Genomic DNA, 18,917 nt, shown 5'->3' with positions numbered 1-18,917 from the left:
TGGCCCATATGCACTCACAGGTGATCCAGACAAGACCGTTAACGGTTATTTTCAGGTTAGCTCGGGTCTCTGCCACTTACAATGCTTCTCATCATAAAGGACAAGATAATCTTGTGGATGAAGCATTTCACTGTTACTTGTGTCCCTAAGCATAACCACACTTGACAGAGGGAGGCCAAGCTCTCCATTCAGCAATGGCAACCCAATAACAAACAGCAGCCACATGACAGCACCCATTTTCCTCTCCAGCCTTCCTTTTCCCATAGGGACAGTGTTTCTTACCTGCAAGAATGCGGGAAACAAGCGTTTCATCCGGCACTAACTGCCCATGTCCTTGCACTTATACAGCAGAGAGTAGCGGCAAAAGTGCCATACCCAACTGGGTGGCTCTTTATAACATGGCTGTGTATTGACAGGCACCAACACTGAGCAGGAAAAGCAGGAATCAGAGAAGACGGGAGGAACTGGGAGGAACTGAAAGACCAGGGTTACTCAGGGCATACAGACCTCTCTCTGTTTTTGCAGCTCACTTTCAGTTTTTGTCTTACACTACTGCTGGCAAGATACGCCGTTCTAAGACATGGGGAAAGAAACAGTGGGCTATCTGCAAACTGCAGTGAGGCTCCGAAGCTTGGAGCACTGCACTTGCTGTTACAGACAGCTCAGGAGGTATTCAAATCTAATGGAGGGTCGTTGGGGAAAACTACAAAGAAAAGGGTTTTCTCCTAATCGGAAAGCAGAAAAATGTGGTTTGGAGACAGACAACAGCAAGGTTTGCTTTCAAGCTGAAACACAACAGCCACGTTATCTGTGAAAGAAGCCAGCATGAAAGCAAAAGCCACGTTCAGATGATAAATACCCATGATCTTTCGGGGAAAAAAACCTTTAGTTTCTGCTAGAGAGCAAATACCTCCAGCCACTTAATTTCAATACTTGCAAGACCTGGTCCTGAAAGAACCTGACACTCAACAATCTTTTGTTTAGGTAATGACTGAGGAATATTGGACTTTCCTTCATCAACATCCCCTGGGAAGACAGAGGGAATTACTGGTGTGAACCGAGCAGATCTGCATAGCTACAGCAGTGACCTAGGTGTTGGGTGAGGTTTTTTCCTTCTATTTGCAGCCTTAGGACAGCAGTGAGGGGCGGGGGGAAATCCCATCCCCTGGCAGAGCTGGTCTTTAGCAACCAAAGTGAGTGTAAATGCTGGAAGCACCTCATCAGAATCGCTCCGTGCTAGATTCCACACACCAGTTTATAACATCCTGCCTTTTAACGCACAAACAACTGCACCAGTTTCCCCGCCCTCATTCCTGCTCATCTTTCTCCCTGAGGACATTGGGGAGGAGAGGGAAAGAAATGTCCTTTCCAAGCTGTCACTAGGCAGAACCCTGCTGACACCATCACAGGACTGTGAGGGCAACGCACAGCAAACAGGAGGTCAGTTCTCAAAGCAGTGCTGGAAAGCAGCTTTTCAGACAAAGCAAGCGCTAGCTGGCCAGAGCAGCTCCTCAGCTGGGTATCTAGGCTCTCACCTGTGTTCATAATGCTGGGACAGGAAGCCAGAAGAGGGTCGGATGTCTGCCTGGAGGATGGTTCTGACTGGAGACTGAAAAGGGGTTTCGGAGTTAAGTGAGCGAAAGGTGCTGAAGTCATGGGTTCCCAGCAGGAACTGTGCTGCATCCTGCATGGCAGGCACGTTCAGGTAGCTGAAATTAAACGTGCAGAGCAAAAGGAAAGGAGCATCAGGTGGGACCAAGTATGTTAGGTGGGTCAAAGTCCAATCAATTGATGAGAAGCTGAAACCTGGCACACAGACTGAACATTGTAGCATTGCGGAAACACATTTTGCAAGATGGAGTTTGTCTCGTAATGGCCCAAACCACAAACCAAGATGCCAAGTGACCTGAGCTCTGAAGGTATCCAAAACCCCAGGCTAGATGAGGGGTTGGCAGGCACATGCTTTTACACAAACCTTTATCCTGCTGTGCTTCTTATAACAATTCAATTCAAATAATTCTATTCAAATCACTGGCTAGAGCGTAGGGCAAGAGAGCCAAAATCCTTTGCAGTATCTGGATGTTACAAACTGAAAAAGATGTTGCCAGGTAAGAAAATATCAAACACTGTGATGGTTTTCTAAACCTTAGATTTGCAACAGCCAAAAGATGATATTAGGAAGTAACAGAAATGGAATGAGCGAGAAAACTGGCAGAGATGAAGCCAGTGTAAACCCAAGGTGGAGATGCAGAAGAAAGGGCCGAGGGTAAAACTCAGAATGTCAAGTGTCATTCAGATGTCTTCATTTAAAGTATCTAGGTCTGTTCAAACTAGTCTCAAGCAAAGGAATTTAGACGGATTTAGACAGATTTACTGATATATTTGCTGAACAGATGCTTATTTTTATTCTATTTTTGTAAATTTCTCCTAAGAAAAGCCTGCGCAAGTATGTGTGATCTATGGCTTCAGTACTTCAGATCTTAACAGAAGTCAAAATGTTTCTGAAGAAACCAACCAAAAAAAAAAAAAAAATCAAGATGAGATTTTCCAACATAATGAAATTTTTCCACTGTGTTCAAGAAAAATGACTAGCACTTACAGAACCCTGGTCACACTGAGAAGCGCTGATGACACCTAGTTGGCAATTCAGACGCCTACAGGAGTTTAATGTATGTTACGTGTTTTATACACCAGATGTGCTCAGTAGTGCACACACTATCAGCTTCTCCACTACTAGCAGTCCAAATATCCCACCTTTTAGTAAGACGCCTCCCATTCAGAATTTCTAATATGCTCACCCTATCCTTTTTGTGGTATTGCCATTTGAGAAAATTAACTGCAGTGTCTGGACTAAATTAAATGCTATTTCATAAAGCCCAAGATTAAGGCACATTGTGCACATAACATCTAATTTTGCAATTTGATATTTAATTTTCCCTTCCACAGCCCACAGAAAAGAAAGTCAGCAATTTAATTTTAGGACAATGTCATCTTCACTCCTCTGCTCGGACAGTTGAGATTACATTTTTTTTTTCCATTACCCACAATTGTTATTCCAATAGTGATGATGAAATTACCACAACTGGCTACAAACCTGTTTTTCTATAATGTTGTGGAAAACTCCAGTTTTCTTCAATGTATGTTTATCTCAGTACAATGTAAACTAAAGGACAATTACAAATTATCTTCTGGGTTTTGTTTGTTTTTTTCCTCACTCACTGTTTATCATGTCCCAAGTATTTTTTTTTTTTAAATGGCACTGAGTTTGTTTTTCTTCCCTTGCATATACAAGCACTGATTTGTTATGACTCAGTGGCTACTCCAAGAACCCAAGCGAATACTGAGCTAGATACTGAGCTAGGTTTGTTATTGTAGGGTTGCTCGGAGTCATTGGCTCTCACTATTCAAACACACAAGCTCTGAGACAAGGAATGAGAGCAGATTTACATGCAGTCGCTACCAGAAATAGGACTAGGGGAGAAAAAGAAAAAAAAAAGAATTCTCAGCCTTCATTCTTGACTGCCTGTACGGTCACACCTAAAACTGAGATCTGCCGTGCAATGCATTTCTGCCTGTCTGCATCATATCAGAGCACTGTTCCTTCAGCCAGCTGTCCAAATGGGTTTGCTGTATGAATTGGCAAGGTCATCTGAGGAAATGCTCATCACTTCCATGGGGAGGGACACACTAAGTTGTTGATGGACTTTACCCGGAGTCACTGAGTATTTCAGCAGTGCTAAACATGTTTATCACAGGTACAACGCACAGTACAATTAAAAAAAGCTGTAAGTCTCAGTGAACATAACTCAGTGCAGTTGCACTGATTTCAACAGGGAAATCTTGTCAATACGAACAGGGAATCTGGTCTCACATGTGGAAATTACCCCCTCCCCAATTCCCCCAAAAGCCAAGCCTCTCCAGAGCGTTGAAGAGGTAGCTCCCCAGGGAGGTTCAATGGAACACACTTACCCTCCCGTGGGAGCCCAGCAGAGATCCCTTTCGAACACCGGTATTTCAGAATAATGAGTACAGCCCATCAACAGCCGATAAATGTAGGTTCTTGACAGTGCAGAGAAGCGTGCATGGAAGCTATTGGTCACTCGATAGGCATTCAAAATGCTGTTAGGACAGAAGAGAATGAGTGAGATAGAGAGAAATTTCATATACTAATTCAAAAGCTTTTGCCGGGTCACCACATAGATGGGAACTGAAACATGCAATGGGTTGAGAAACTGCACTTACAATTAATTAAATATCACTCTCTCCTGACAGCCAGTGACTAACCAGTGACCAAGGATTTGCACCTGTAGGCTGCCACAGGCACCCAGAAGGCGGCAGAAGAGCCTTGGCATCACCCCTGTCATCAAATACACAGTGAAGCTGACTTTGGGTCATCTATCAACAAGTTTTGGGGATGCTCACACCGTCACAAGAGGCTAAGACCAATCAGTCCTTCAGCTGACAAATGGCAACTGATGGCATGTGTTCTTTGTTGCATAGTGAAACCAAATACCTCACCCAGCCCATCAAATTGTATTGCATCTGGCTGAGGGCACGTGTTCCTAGCCATGCTTAAGGTGAGAGGCAGGAACTTCCCAAAGCAAGCTGACTCCCTCCATCTCCAGCTGAGGAGCACACTTTATGAACACTGTGCCCTTCTGCTTTTGCAGAACCATGGTCCCAAACATGAGTGGGAGGACTCCCCCAACAACAGACACCACTGTGCTCCCTCTCAAAGGCAGCTACACAGCTCATTGTAGCAGATGGAGACAGTTGAAACTAGGTCACTTCCCTCCCACCTCCCCCCACAACCTCCAAGACAAACAGGACTTTGCTGCAGCAATGAAAATCAAGGTGCATCCCACCATTGCCTAGACTGAGTCTCTCTGAAAACAGCAGAATGCTGCACGCAGGAGACCTCCTGGGAACCCTCACATTTCACGTGTGCAGAAAATGGCTGTTGGGAATGTTCACGTCTACTCGTCCTCCCCTGACTCTGGGCAGTTAACTCAAGCAGCAGCTTTCTAGGCAGCTGAACTCCCCTGTTGTCTTCCATAAGCACCAGGGAGAAATTGCCTTGTTTCTCTAAGCCAGTGCCACCATTACCATCAGACAGACAGCTTGGTAGCCAGAAGGGCAGGTACAAAGGCTGCCAGAGGGGAAAACATCCTTCTGTCTGGCAAGGGAGAAAACGGAGCGTCCCTGTGTTTCTGCACCTCCCCCAAAGTGCTGTTATTGATTTGAACACGTCAGCAGCAGTTTTCACTGGATCCGACTTTCCCTTATCCCAGAGCACTGGCTACTCACCGTACTGCAGGGAGCACGCAGCAAGGAGTCACTATTACACAGGCATAATCTCTCTGCAGGTGTTACTTTAGAGGATACTTCTCCTTAGAAGGTAGTTTTTCTCCTGGCATGTGCCTTTGTCTTCAGAGTTTGGCATAGTGAGGAGAAGGGACCCAGGGCAGCCAAAAAAACCACGATACCATCTGGGACCAAGTAATAGACAAACCTATTTATTTACTTTAAAAAGGTTGGTGCTTCAGAGATTTTTGACAGCTCAAGTGCCTCTGGCTCACATCCCTTGACTGCAAAGGCTCAGACCACAGAAGAAGAAATTAAAGCTGAGCCACAGGCCTCCACAAAGATTTGCAATAACAAGCCCAGGAGATTGCTCCACTGCTATAAACTCTCAGTAGAAATGCAAACTACATTCTCCAGGCCTGCAATGGAGTTTGAACCTAGGACTTCCAGCCTCTTCTAAACACAATAATAACTATTACATTTATTTTCCTCTGTCTACATGCCTCCAGAAGCATTTCATCTATCTTGAGCTTCTCTTGTTAACACTTATGTGATTTTTATTAAATAACCATCCTTTTACTCCCTCTGATAGAGTGACTCTTTCAGAAAAGCCTATTTATGCTCACATGACTCTTCAGCGCAGGCATCCTTTCCTGCCTCTCCTAGCAAATGCAACTGCTGCCATAGGCTCTTTCTAGCTAGGAATGTCTTCCCAGCCTTTATTCCAGCAGCTCTTCAAACATGCTACATTTCGGGCCTTGTTAAGATCCCATTTTTTGAAAGACTGCTGGTAAATAACGACTCATGGCATTCTTTAGCTTTTCAACAGAGCCTGAATTTCACAGGAGGTTGAAGGAAAAAAAGCCCAGAGACATCTAACTAGAAATGGCAATGTATTAGATACAAAGATGTCCTCCAGAAGTACATCCTTCTCTGTCCACTGACAACAGAAACAAAATACCCATTTGCAGGAGGTGGGAGGAATCCCAGCTCTGTCTTGTCACCCAGACAGCTTTTATTGTGTGCTTACAAAACTGAAACTAGGAATAGAAGGCATGAGTATTACCATCCCTACTTAAGTGACAGCAAAGTCCTCCTAAAGTTACCCCATCTATGAAATACACTCTGATCTTTGTGGACAAGATCCTTTCAAATATGCTTTGCAAATCTAAAAGACAGATCAGTTGATAGAAGAGACCCATCACGCTACAAAGAAGGTTATTATTGCTGATGATACAGTCAGCCAGCTTGGAATCTTGTTTCCCTTCCAAGCTCTATCGACAACAATGTGTTCTCACAAAGATCCCTCTCTCCATCACCCCCTGCTTGCAACCACATGAAAGTGCTGAGTTTTCTCTTCAGCATTAGAAGAGAATTCCTCTTGGCAAAGTAATATTTACAGAGGGAGGGGATGGTTGCTGAATACGCTTAGTCTCATGCCCGTCACCAAGCTCCTTAATGAAAAGCAGCTGAACCATTTTTAAAAGGTTCAGCCCAAGGGAGGAAGGAGAAGTAGAGCTGACTGCATCCCGACAAACTCAAACTCCCTAACTGATCAGGACTGTATTGCATTCTATCAGATGGTATCACCTCCTGATACATACCTGTCAGATCTTAGCGCGAGACAAAAAACTTTTCCCATCTGTGAGATCCCACTGCTGCCTCCTTTTGGAGATGCTCTCTAACTTCAAACTTTCTTCAGCAGAAATCCTGTTTGCTCTTGGACTGATCGGTCAAGGTATCACAAAGCTAGCTATAACTACATATCCGTGTGACTACGAGTATTGAAAGTGGCAGGGTCACGACAGTAGTTTTAGTTCTCTGGGACAACTTACTCCATTAAAGCTAGACAATAAAACTCACAAGTTACAAGCCTAAACTCAGGGGAGAGAGACTGAGATTCAGTGGCTGGTGGCACATAGAACAGACTGATGATTGCAGTGGTACCCTCTGGATGTAAAATCATCTAGTTTTGACTCCCAAACAACTGCCTTAATCTTTTAAGGAAGGAAATCAAAACTATGACCTACTTTATGTTCCCTGCTACCGCTAGAACATCCAGAAAGGGTTTGACTTCCAGGGTGTATAGATTCTGACCTAGTTTTCAGCCTGAGCAAAAATAACAACCAAAACCCCACATAAGGCAAATTCTATTTCAGAATTATTTTTTTTTCATTGACACAGCAGTCTGAAAAGAAATCATCTCCAGCCCCACCCCACAGCAGCTGCATTAGACTCTTTACACATATGTCAAAGAAGGTGAAAGCTGTCAAGGGACAGTAAATCACAGATGTTAAGCATGCAACTTAACTAGCTTGAGAGAGAGATTTGCTTTGTGTTCTGGCTTGTCACTGCAGAGGAATCTGGCTGCTACTTTAAGAGGCCAATGGAGGAACTGGATTTGTAAGTGTAAAACTGTCAATCCTCTATTATCATTCAACCTCAGGTTTGGGATGCATGATCTGACTTGTTACTGGATGGCTGTCCGTGGGCTGTGTAGTAAAAGCAGTGAAATCACTACTTGCTTTTCTTTCAGGTACCCACTGTGAAACCTTTACTTTCAGAGACAGACTCAACCAACTCTGCAAACTGCTAAAACACATTTTTGCAAATAAGGCGGGGGGGGGCCGAAAAATTTCCCTTACGGATTTCTAGGGACTGACGGTCATGCATTGTGGCAGCCGCGCTTTATATCAAGCCCAAGCAGCATAACAGTCATCTCACGCCGCCCTTAGGCTGAGCTCACCCACTCCAAGACATCACAAGAGGGTCTCATGGAGGGGCAGCAACAGCTAAGCTAACATGGACAGTCAGAAGACAGAGGATCAAAGGGAAAAAGTGGTGTGGCCTTATGCTGTTCCCAAACTGTCCAAGGGCTGTCGAAGGAACTGTAAATGTCCAGGGAAAAAGGTCAGTTAAAACAACAAAATAAACAGCCACTAACAGGAACTACGTGCCTCTAGTAATAAGGCTCTCACAGTGCCTTCCTGCCCTCTTGCCTGAGCTCAGATTCCAAGGATTTTACTTCCTCTTCCCCTTCACCCTCTGATGGCTCCCCTGGTGCTTGTTCCGAGGTGAAAGAATGCAGCTGGCTCTGAGACAGCTGCTGCAGCTTCTGCTCCAGTCACTGACCGGGTTGAGAGCCCGCAGATAAAAGGTCCCACTGTATTTAAATAAATGCAGCGCATCACTGACATACAACTCCAGAAACGCTGCAGGAAAACACTGCAAAACCCAGTCCTGAGGCCATGAGAACTGCAGGCGCTAAACACTTCTTTGGCATAGGCCTACAGAAGGTACATAGGTGGGATCCCAGTCACAACGCACCTTGTTACAGCAGCAAATGTCAAATCACACACTCATGACTATCAGCATAGGTTTGCATTTGTTCCCTGGAGTTAATATGCCCACTAGACATGACATAGCAGAACTCTGGAGGCAGAGTCCCTCCACCCAATACTGCTCCTTGCACCGACACAGCACGTGGTCTAGGGAATGGCCACTGGACCAGAAGCTGACGCCTTCAGTCCATCTGTGATTCACACTGAGTCAGTATAAGGTCTGGAGCAAGTTGTGTCGGGGACTGGTAAACAACACAGCACTTACATTACTCCAGGTAAGCTAGCGCTGGAACAACAAGCTGGTTAACCTGTGTTTCACACAACGTTAATGCAAATGTAGTTTCTGCAACCTAGCTAGACTCTGCCCAGCACTGCAGGTGTCATTGGCGTGTCCAGGGCATGCTGGAATGTCTCACCCCCTAGTCACATCTGTGGATTAGCTGCCTATCTCTATCACCAACCAGGGGCAGGCAATCTGCTTCCTTGCTTCTAAAAACAGTGGCAGACACCTTGGAGAGCCTGATCCTGGGGGCCTAGTTTCTAGAGGTACTGAACACCCACCAGTGTAGTCAAAGCTAGAGAAGACTCTGCCACCTGGGATTGCTTTCCTCAGGTTCCTTCCTTTGCTTAAGGTTTGAATGTTTGCAATATGCTTTGAAAGTCAAAACAGCTGACTGAATTGCAGATCAACACCTTCTGCAGAGCATGCCGCAGCTTCAACCAGCTCATACTAACTCACTCTTCGCTTTATACAGCATGTGGAACACGCATGACAGACCTCCTGGGAAAAAAGTAACACCATCATTCATCTCACCCTCCCTCAGACCCCAAACTATTTGAGCACCTGCACATTTAGAGCTGGATTCACTGTTCCCCAAGCCCCGGAGAACTAGAATCCTTCCTTGCAAAACCAAGAACAGATTTAAGTATGATGTCAGTCCTCAAATCCCAGGCCTTGCTATGTCAGCATTTGGGTCAGGCCCTGTTTCACGAAGAGATTAGAAAATAAAGCAGACTGGGTGAAGCGGGAAGGGGGAGTGTACTTCATAGTAATGTTGCTATTCTTACAACAATCCCTTCATTGGGGTGGGGAGGGATGTGCTTTTTTGTCCCGGGCTCTTGCTCTGGCATGGGGAACTTGCCTCCATAATCTTCCTTTATGTTCATGCCACCAGACATCAGAAAGGCTGCAGCAACGTGAAACAGAGCAACCTGGGCCTCTGAGTATTTACCAGTTGGCATTTTGCATCAAAGTTCTTTTGCTCACCTAAATACCTCCTATAAATTACCCATCTTCTTGCACAACACTCTGAAGTGCTTTGACACACTCTTCAGTAGGGTACCGCACAGAGATTCCAGTCCCATTGTGCCAAATGCTGTACAGACAAAGACAGTCTGTGCCTTAAAGAGTTTTTAGTTTATGCAAATAAGACAAAGTAACACAAGAAAGAATAGAGTGCAGCAAAGCAGCTGCGGGCAAATGGTATGTTGATTCTATGACACAGCACAGATTTGGCTTTTAGTCTAAAAACCCCAATGTTTCATTCAATTTACACTTTAACCATAAAAATGCACCCATGTCTGGGGAAGAACACAGAAACTGTTTGACAGCTGACAGAGAAACTGCACAACAGCTTGGGAAGAGAAGCAAAGAACATGAAATTCAATCCAACTTTTCAAAAATTCACAGGGCGTAGTAATTACTTATGTAATTGATGCAAATTCCTAACAGAAACTGTTGGTTTAATGCTCATGTTTTTCTGCCTTTGGGGGTGGGCATTTAGACCTAGATCTCACGCAGAATAAGCTCACTCTGAAATTCTGCAAGAAGTAATAACTCTAACAAGAAGAAAGAAGAAAATAGGGAGAAGAAATGGCTGTTCTGCTCTCTGTAGATTGTTGTATCAAGTTCCTCACTACATCCATATGCAACTCTCCCTAGTCATTAACAGTTGTGTATAGTATGAAAAGGACTTTATCTATCCCATTGAGTAAAACATCAAGTCTTGCTACAAAAATATTAAACTGGAGCTTTTGATGTAACTTCTATAAACCATGTCAAGCGGTAGCCTTGGTCTAGCAGGGAAGAAGAGAGGCTGATCACGTGGGAAGGGAGGCGTAGACTATGCTAACACTAACAGCAATTTTGTTTGCTTGTTCTTTATCTTTTTGCACCGATACAGGTGAGAGGCAATACTGCAGCCAAGTTTTTGCTAAGTTCTAATTCAATAAACAAAGAAATTTAGGGAGTTCGGGGAATATAGCAGCACTGAAAGTTAACATACTAATGTTCTGGCTCACGTGTGAAACTAGAGTCCTCCCAGTGGATTCAATACTTACACGGTGACCCCAATCTCTCACAACTACTCTTGTTTTAGTGGTACTAGCATAGATGATCTCCTAACAACAATGGTGGAACAAGACTGACCTTTAATGTGCCAGGGGTCTGGTAGTAGCAGAAATACACATGTACATGGGAGTGGTTTGCCAACACATATAACAGGGGAAAATATATCTTGTGGATGAAGATGGGAGATCATTGCTGCGTTTCCTCTTTTCTCCAACAAGGGCAAAATAAAAGATTTTGACTCGCCACCAACTCACCGGATTGGCTCAGGCTTCAGGTGGTAATTAAGACTGTAGACAAGCTGTTTCTCACTAAACGCTGGCTTCCCCGGTGCCCTCTGGATGTCAAGGTGAGCAGAGTTGCAGAGTGCATGGACGCCAGTATCTGTTCGGCTGGAGATGCAGAACTTGATAGGAACAACGGGTTTTAGGTTCTGCGCTGCCTTCTGAAAGCCAACACGAGATGGACACATGAATAGCGGACTCACTTCAAGCTAGCTAGGAAAAAACATCCTCCTCCTTGCTAACCACATGTCTCCTTACTGCTCACACAGAGAAGTTAATTGGGTTTTACCGTGGATGGAGAGAGGCCTGTTTGGGGGACTTCTCCTAGCACCAGTGGCTTCTCACCTTTGTCCTGAAATCACCTCAAACAGAACATCCAAAATGCCATGTGAGCTTCCTTACATGTACAAAATCAAGTAAAAAATATTCATCTGCCCATCCTTTGCTTTATATCATTGGGCAAGTGGGAAAGAGGACAGAGAATTACCCATTTAAACCCAGACACCACCCCTGCAATTTACTGCTAAGAACTGGACTCGGATTGCTTCAGCAGCTCTTAAAGATCTGCAGAACCCAAGCCTTAAAGGGATGGAAACAGCACGCAGGGATGTCTGAATGACATCAGCCAAGACGCCTGAAGGAGCTCATGCTGCATCCTTTGATTCCAGTGCAGGCCAGAACGGTGTGAAATACTACGGCTTATTGCTGCAGGCCGAAGTTCTTTTCCATCCACAGTGGGAGCAGGGCTACAGAGGGCAACATGCTTCCATTAATTGTTGAGAGCAGAGGAGGAGCCGGGGGACCAGATAACTAGTAGCATAGCACTGATGTAATGCATTTATTAGTCCCACTGAGAAATATAAATATAAACAGATCTAAGAATCAAGACACAGCTCATAAAGCATACCAGTAGTTGGCTGACACTGAGCTACCCCAGCAGGTACAAATAACCACCAGACAAACACACGCCACCGGCAGTCACAACGTAGAATTTCCTTATATTCATTGCTTCCACAGTTGCATTAATGCAGGACTTGGCTAATCCTTGAGAGTACTGTTTTCTTCAGGAGCTAGAGTTGCCTTATATTCAGGCGATGTCTCACTCACGCTAAGACCTCTGCCATAGCAAGACTAAAGCAGAAAATGATAAACGTTATTTACACCATCACAGAGTTCGAGCTTATTGGAGCCAAAAGGCCCTAAAATGACACCGCAGCTGAGATGTACTTTAAAAATTAGTTAGCAAACTGTATTGCAACAAGCTGAAGCTTACTTTTCTTAACGCAAGGGGAAGGACAGCCATTGAGACCCTCTAGGTTCTGCACAGGGATTTTGGCACGGATTTGCTGGAGAATCCAGCTGTGGCTAGGATCGTTATTTCCCTTTCCCAACTGTTCCTCTCCACACAGCTGGCTTTTATCCCCACCCTGTTTCTGCCTTTCCATTCTGCCCACTAACAAAGGGCTGGAAAAACAACTGGGTGAATTACTACAGATTCCTGCTGGGAAAGTAAATAAAACCCTGCTAAATGAGTCATTAATATGGTGTCTTTTAATCAAGACGCACACACAAAAGAGAGAGCGCAAAAGAGATGCTTACATGGTTAATTAGATGCTCTGTATTTAAGGGTCTGTCTAGACTGGCCTAAGTTTAGCAAAGCCAGGTGGGTTTTGGTAAGGGACAAACATTGGTAGGTCAGAAACCTTGGTACTCCGAGAACTTACTAATGCAACGTTGAAACCACAGCAGGTCTTACCTACAGTAAGGTTTTAAAGTAGGTTGCTGGAGCACTGCAGAATACAACTTACTTCTTTGCGAGGACAGGCCCTTATACAGAAAAGCCAGTGTAATTTGTTACAGTGAATGAGTGAAGCATATCTGAAAGACTGAAAAACAACAACAACAAAAAAGCAGAAAACCAGATGAATGACCAGAAATTTCCTTCTCTTTCCTATCTCCACTCTTGAGTAGCGAGCCCAGCAGTGGTCTTTATTAGATTTTAATTTGGTAGCAAGAGTCAATAAAGTTTGAACTGCTGACTCACAAATGCCTTCCAGACTCCTACTATTTGAGCAGACAGGATTCTGGGCTCTCAGAAACATACTGTTAAAATGCACAGGGAGGCAAGGAAAAATGTAACTGAGCTGCAGGGGAAGGCCTGGGAAACGGAACAAAAATGACCCTAGCCTTTTCCCCTTCCTAATCCTTCTATTTGGAGTTCACATGTGGTTACAATTAACAATGAAAATCTTTATTTATCACCCTTAAGTAGAGAGAAGCAGACAGAAATTAAATAGTTTTCTGCAGTAGACCTTGGCTTGTGCCTCAGCAATTTGTCTTAAAGCAGAAGCTGCATTTTAAGAGCAAAGTTTCTGCAAAGATATGTTTGGGTTTTGCAGGCTCCTCCCTTCCTCCACCCTCTTCTCCCCCTCCCTTCTCATCAGGCAAAAACCAGCCAGTGGGAACATAGTTGAGTGGGGGTAGAGGGAGGGAGAGAACAGGAGAGAACATGGAAAACATCCTCCTTTCTTGTTATGGGCTTGGAGAGGTTTGGATGCAGCACTCCTCTGGATCCCACGCTGCATCCCATTTTAAGCACTGCATCTGAACAAAGCTGGATAATGGGAACACTGTTTGGATCTCTTCTCCTCTGCCAGCGGGAGTTGAGCCCTGTTGGAGACCAGACTGCAGAGGAAGAGAGGACTGCAGACTCCAAGGCAAATCTGGTTGTCTTCCCCGCTCAGGTCAGCCAATGAATCCACAAAGGTGCAGGACTGAATGACAGGTTCAACAAATGGTATTTTCACAGCTGCCCTTCTCCAGCACAATTGTCCCCCAGGCACACCTCTCTGGAGAGATGACTGAAGGATATATGTGCTGGGCATCCAAGGAGGAATGTGACCACCATCAACAACAAATCTCAGTTTGTGAAAGCTGAAAGCTTTGTGGATTCTTCCTCCAGCCTAACAGGCATGCAGCTGATAATACGCTAACAACTGCTGCCTCCAGTTTCAATTTTAATATTTCATCTATATCCCATCCTAATTAATCTCCTGAAAGAGAGAATTTCTGAACTGCTGAACTTCTTTGCAGGCAATTCAGAAATGACCCCTTCACCTATTTAAATGTCTCCTATCTGTACCATCCAGATGTCCTTTGAGCCTATAGGCAGCTGATGGTTTCCTCCTCTGGCTCCTGTCTACTTTGATCTGTTAATATCACCCACACTGAATTTCAAAAAAGATGCGTTACTTACATTTAGTAATTGCTTGGATAGCAACCAGTTTTTCCCGCCCTTTCAGAAAAACAAACCCCTAAAACAAGCAGGCCTTTCATCTGAGGAACTCAAAAGGCTTTACTGCTATTAATCCAGATCCCTACCCTGTTGGGTATCATCTATGGATTCCTATGCGGGAAACTGAGGCAGAAGTTAAGCACTTTACCCATGGGCACCCAGCTAAAAAGCAATATAGAAGATACAGGAATAAAGGAGCTGGATTGTCCTCCCGTGTGCTCAGAGTTTACAGGTCTCTGCTCCCTTCTTCAAGCCACAGGGCATGCAAATATTCTTCTTTTTACCAGGTGTTACAAACACTGAAATCTTGGCTTGGCACCTACTGAAGGCCTTTCATTGAGCCAGATCTCATCCATTTTCATTTAGTCTTTACTTCCCGAGTCACAGTCTTTCCAGACGACCCTATTCCTGGAGCAGCATCAAGGATCCCAGGGTGTCAGTTTATACCTCTAACACCCTGCATACCAGTGATGCAGGGAAAAGTATTACTTGCATTTAGTAGGTCTGTTCTGCTAACAGGTTTCATTCACTAAGCACTTCCATATTTTGAATCACGCTGAAATTTCCGCTGTTGTGTGCCAGGATGATATGGATCCACATTCCAGATCGCTATTATTACTCGCAGCTCTGTTCTCTTCTCACTCTGTACAAACGCTGGAGCGGTGATACGAAGAACAGGCCCATTAATGTATACCACCTACGGCAGGGAAGCAAAAGTTCATCCACTTCTCTCCCTGAAGTCTGAATAAAAAAATCCTCAAGATACTCAGCCATCTACCTCTACAGAGCATCTGGGAACCACAAAAGGAACCTGTGAAATCAATTGTGGATGGGTGTGTTCAAGAGAAACTGTGCATTAGGAGTGTTTTGGAAAAGTAAGGGTCTGTTTCGCTTTCACAGCAGCTGGATTGCTTACTGGTTTCATCATGCACAACGGCATTAGTTGCACAGACACAAGGGATTGCACTGTGTTGCCAGGGATGCTGCACGATTTATAAGTTGCTGTGTTCTAATAAATAATAATGTGCAAGCTTCTGGTTGCAAGTCATCACAGCCTCACTGACTCAATGGGTGCTATGTCAACTGAAACTAATTAAAAATCTAACTCATTTTTAGTGGAATAGATAAAAGTCAAAGTGAAAGCCAGGAAGAAAAAGCTGAGAAAGTGGCTTCTGCTAGAAGAAAGGGTTTCCAAAGCAATCTCCTATGCCACTGAAATTATTATCCAAACAGGGGTTGAAGATGACAGTTCTCTGCATCCATTTTCAGTTGTTTTTTTTTTGGGGGGGGGGAGGGGAGGTTGTACCAAAGCTGCCTTGCATAGTAAGGAGTTTTTGTATGTTCTCTTTCTCTCCTCTCCTACTGCCCCTCTTCCTTTCATGAGGAATAATATCTGGCCTTAGCACAAGGCTGCTGGCCAAAGCAGAGCTTCGTGTGGGGAAGATTAGTTTTGGGCAGCATTCACCAGCACAATGGGAAACAGCACACTCAGGAGATGGTTCAAACCAAACATGAAAGGGAACTCAATCCTGTAGATCCTAGCAGGCCTCGCATATGGTACCTGTTAGCACAAGCAACAGCTACTCACTTTAGCAAAAGGTGCTACACAGGAGATCTTCCTTTACAGTAGGGACGTTTGTAAGAATTGAGACTAGAGCACAAAGTCCGGCACCTTGTAAGGTTCCACAAGGAACTGGAGGGAGCCAAGTCACAGGATTCAAACTTCCCCATCTGGGGAAGCAAGGTCTGGAATTTTGGTTTGGACCCACCACTAGCAGGCTGGGCTTCCAAGTGCTTCAAGACAAAGATGTTGTCTCCGAGAAAGAAAGCAAGCTGTCTGCAAAGCTCACCCCCCTCAAAGATATTTTAAAAGCTCCTTCAAATATCTACATCTGTCCCTGAACTAAAACAAGTCTCCATTTCCTCCAGTCAGTCCCAGGGCTCTGTTACGTAGCAGTGCTGAGGACTACAAACGCTTCCGTGTCCTGTATTGATACAGTGCTTTATGGTGACAAAGGGTTATAGGCAGGCCTTCTGCTCAGCTCCAGTCCAGCAATTTTACCTTACCACACAGAGGGCTGCAGTACACACTCACACACCAGTTGTTGAAACACAAGGTCTACACCTCAGGTTATTTGCTTGTCTGTAACTGCAAACAAATGCCTGAACATATTTAGACTACAAAAAGGATCTCATTACAGATTTAATTTTGCCCTTCCCTTCAGTTGCCTTCCTGGCTTTGGAAAGTTGTGAAGTTCAAGGCTGCACAGAAATGAAGAAAGATAAATTCCTACAGGCCCCAGAAGTTTTCTATTAAAGTTGCTTTAAGACTTCCCATGTGGTTCTAATAGACACAGCCCTGCTCAGCAGTGCCCAGCATCAATACCACCACATGAAAGCAAAGCACATATCCCAGAACTGGCCTGCAAAGTGCTGATACTGTGAAAAGACAACACCAAATAAGTTTATCTTTTTCTTTTTTTCTTCTTCTTTTCTCCTTTAATCACGCATCCTACCCATTCGCCTATTAAAACAAAGTTACTCAGATAATGCAAAACAACTGCTGGGCTCACCCAAAGTCCGGCGCCTGGGGCTGAGACACTGGATGGTTCAGAGGATTAGATAAACGAGATCGAAAGTCCTTTGGGGCTCTTCTTTCAAGATCTGCACAATATTTATACACTTTCTCCACAATGGTCTCAGGCAGGAAGCCATACAAATACACCCTGAGAACTCTTACTCAAACCATAATTCATCACACTTTCCTTCTGCAGACTGCTTAGCAAGAGCATGCAAGAACTATCACCCTCACAAGGCGCAGTGTAGAAATGTCTTGGCCAGGGTCACAGAGTGGCTGGGTGGGACAGCAGGTCTGCTCCCAGACCAGCTCTTCAACAGCTCTGCTCCTTCACACCACCAGGATTGTAGCTAATGCAGGCAGAGCGCAGGCTATCACAAACAAGCACGATGGGCACACCACCTTCAAACTGCTAGTTTGTGATCTCAGGTTAGACAGTCTGACCAAAAATGAGAATCGAGTAACTGAAAAGCATGATCTGACCTAAAGCAATCAGTTTCAACCTCTTCAACAATCTCTTGTCTTCTAAATGGGCACAAGCTTCATTTTGAACTACATGATGCTTCTAAGACGAGACAAAAATAACACAGCTTCCTTTTGATTCCTGCCCTGCACAGGAACGTGGGATTCACCGGCACTGCTCAAATAAACGCAGCTCAGCAGCAGCTTGTAACTAAATTACAATTGGGTTACACAAACATCTAGGTGTGCTGAGCATTTACCCTATGCAAGTGACCCACTTTCTACTCGCTGGTGTAACAGTGGGTCTTTTGCACTCCTATTGCGCACTCACTCCGAGCCAAACAGCACTTTGGTCCTGAAAGCCATTCTTACATTCTGGGGAAGTCCCTGGGAGCAGCGCAAGAACAACAGTGATGACAGGATCATACCTTTTTTCCCCGGCATATTAGAAGAACTCCAGAAGAACGGAAACTAAGCATTTTTTTAATTTGGAACAATGGATATCCTGCTGTGCTTTGTTCTGTGTCTGAAAACATCTATTAGAGACATCCTCTCCCGCAAGGATACAACATCTAGTTTCTAAATCTATAAAGGACTTGGACATGAACTAGAAGCAGAGCAGCTAAGCCTGCTCAGAACTGAGGCAGTTCTAAGAATGAGTGGAAGCAAAGCCACAAGTGCTAATGAAGCTCACATGCTTAAGTACCTTCAGGTGGGCCAGCACCTGAGCAGGGGCTCTCAGAATCATAGTTCTGGACTTGGACACCTCAATTTCAAGTCTCATTGGAGAGTTCACATCTTTTTCAGGATCAGGATCTTAATGTCTCTGACTTCACCCTGACCTATTTCTCCTACCTGTATACTGACATAATTTCTAAAGCACTTTGACTGTTTTGAGTATTACAGTGTTTAGCACTATGCAAGTGTCTTTTATTGAGTGTCAGTCTAAAAACAGTATTTTTCCTTGATAATATCTGTAGCTCAACAATGTGACCCTAGAAGTTTCATTTTAATGAAAATATGATTAGCAAGGGCCTACCTCCAAATAATTCTGGACTCCAACCATTGACTGATCATTCGAAGTCTCCATAACCCCGCTGCAGAGCGAAACAAATACAATAGTTATTGATATGTGTCAAGACCCAAGGACTTGACACAGAGTCCACCAACACATCCAGAAGTTAATGGGGGACAGTCATCCAACAGTTTTCTATTGAGTGACCTGGATCTTTTTACAGAACTTGCAGGGACCAAATACTTTGATGCATGGACAGGAAAACAGATGCAGTGGTTATTTGCAAGAAAG

The 18,917-nt window shown here is 44.4% G+C and overlaps 1 protein-coding gene across 4 annotated transcripts in view; it reads right to left on the bottom strand.

Moving 5' to 3' along the window:
* Positions 1 to 18,917, bottom strand: part of PUSL1 (pseudouridine synthase like 1) — a 28,732-nt gene that overhangs the window by 8,672 nt on the left and 1,143 nt on the right. Inside the window, exons 2-6 of one of the 4 annotated variants that reach the window (XM_076356273.1) lie at positions 18,651 to 18,708; positions 13,085 to 13,162; positions 11,250 to 11,437; positions 3,970 to 4,119; positions 1,536 to 1,709 (exon numbers count right to left, since the gene is read on the bottom strand). In XM_076356273.1, the coding sequence (XP_076212388.1) occupies positions 1,536 to 1,709; positions 3,970 to 4,119; positions 11,250 to 11,437; positions 13,085 to 13,162; positions 18,651 to 18,708 (648 nt within the window). The remainder of the gene's footprint in view (positions 1 to 1,535; positions 1,710 to 3,969; positions 4,120 to 11,249; positions 11,438 to 13,084; positions 13,163 to 18,650; positions 18,709 to 18,917) is intronic. The other 3 variants (XM_076356276.1, XM_076356274.1, XM_076356275.1) reach the window with 3 other exon arrangements.

Source organism: Aptenodytes patagonicus, chromosome 19 (assembly GCF_965638725.1).
Source record: "Aptenodytes patagonicus chromosome 19, bAptPat1.pri.cur, whole genome shotgun sequence".
NCBI lineage: Eukaryota > Metazoa > Chordata > Aves > Sphenisciformes > Spheniscidae > Aptenodytes > Aptenodytes patagonicus.
This window is presented reverse-complemented; position numbering and strand designations above follow the sequence as displayed.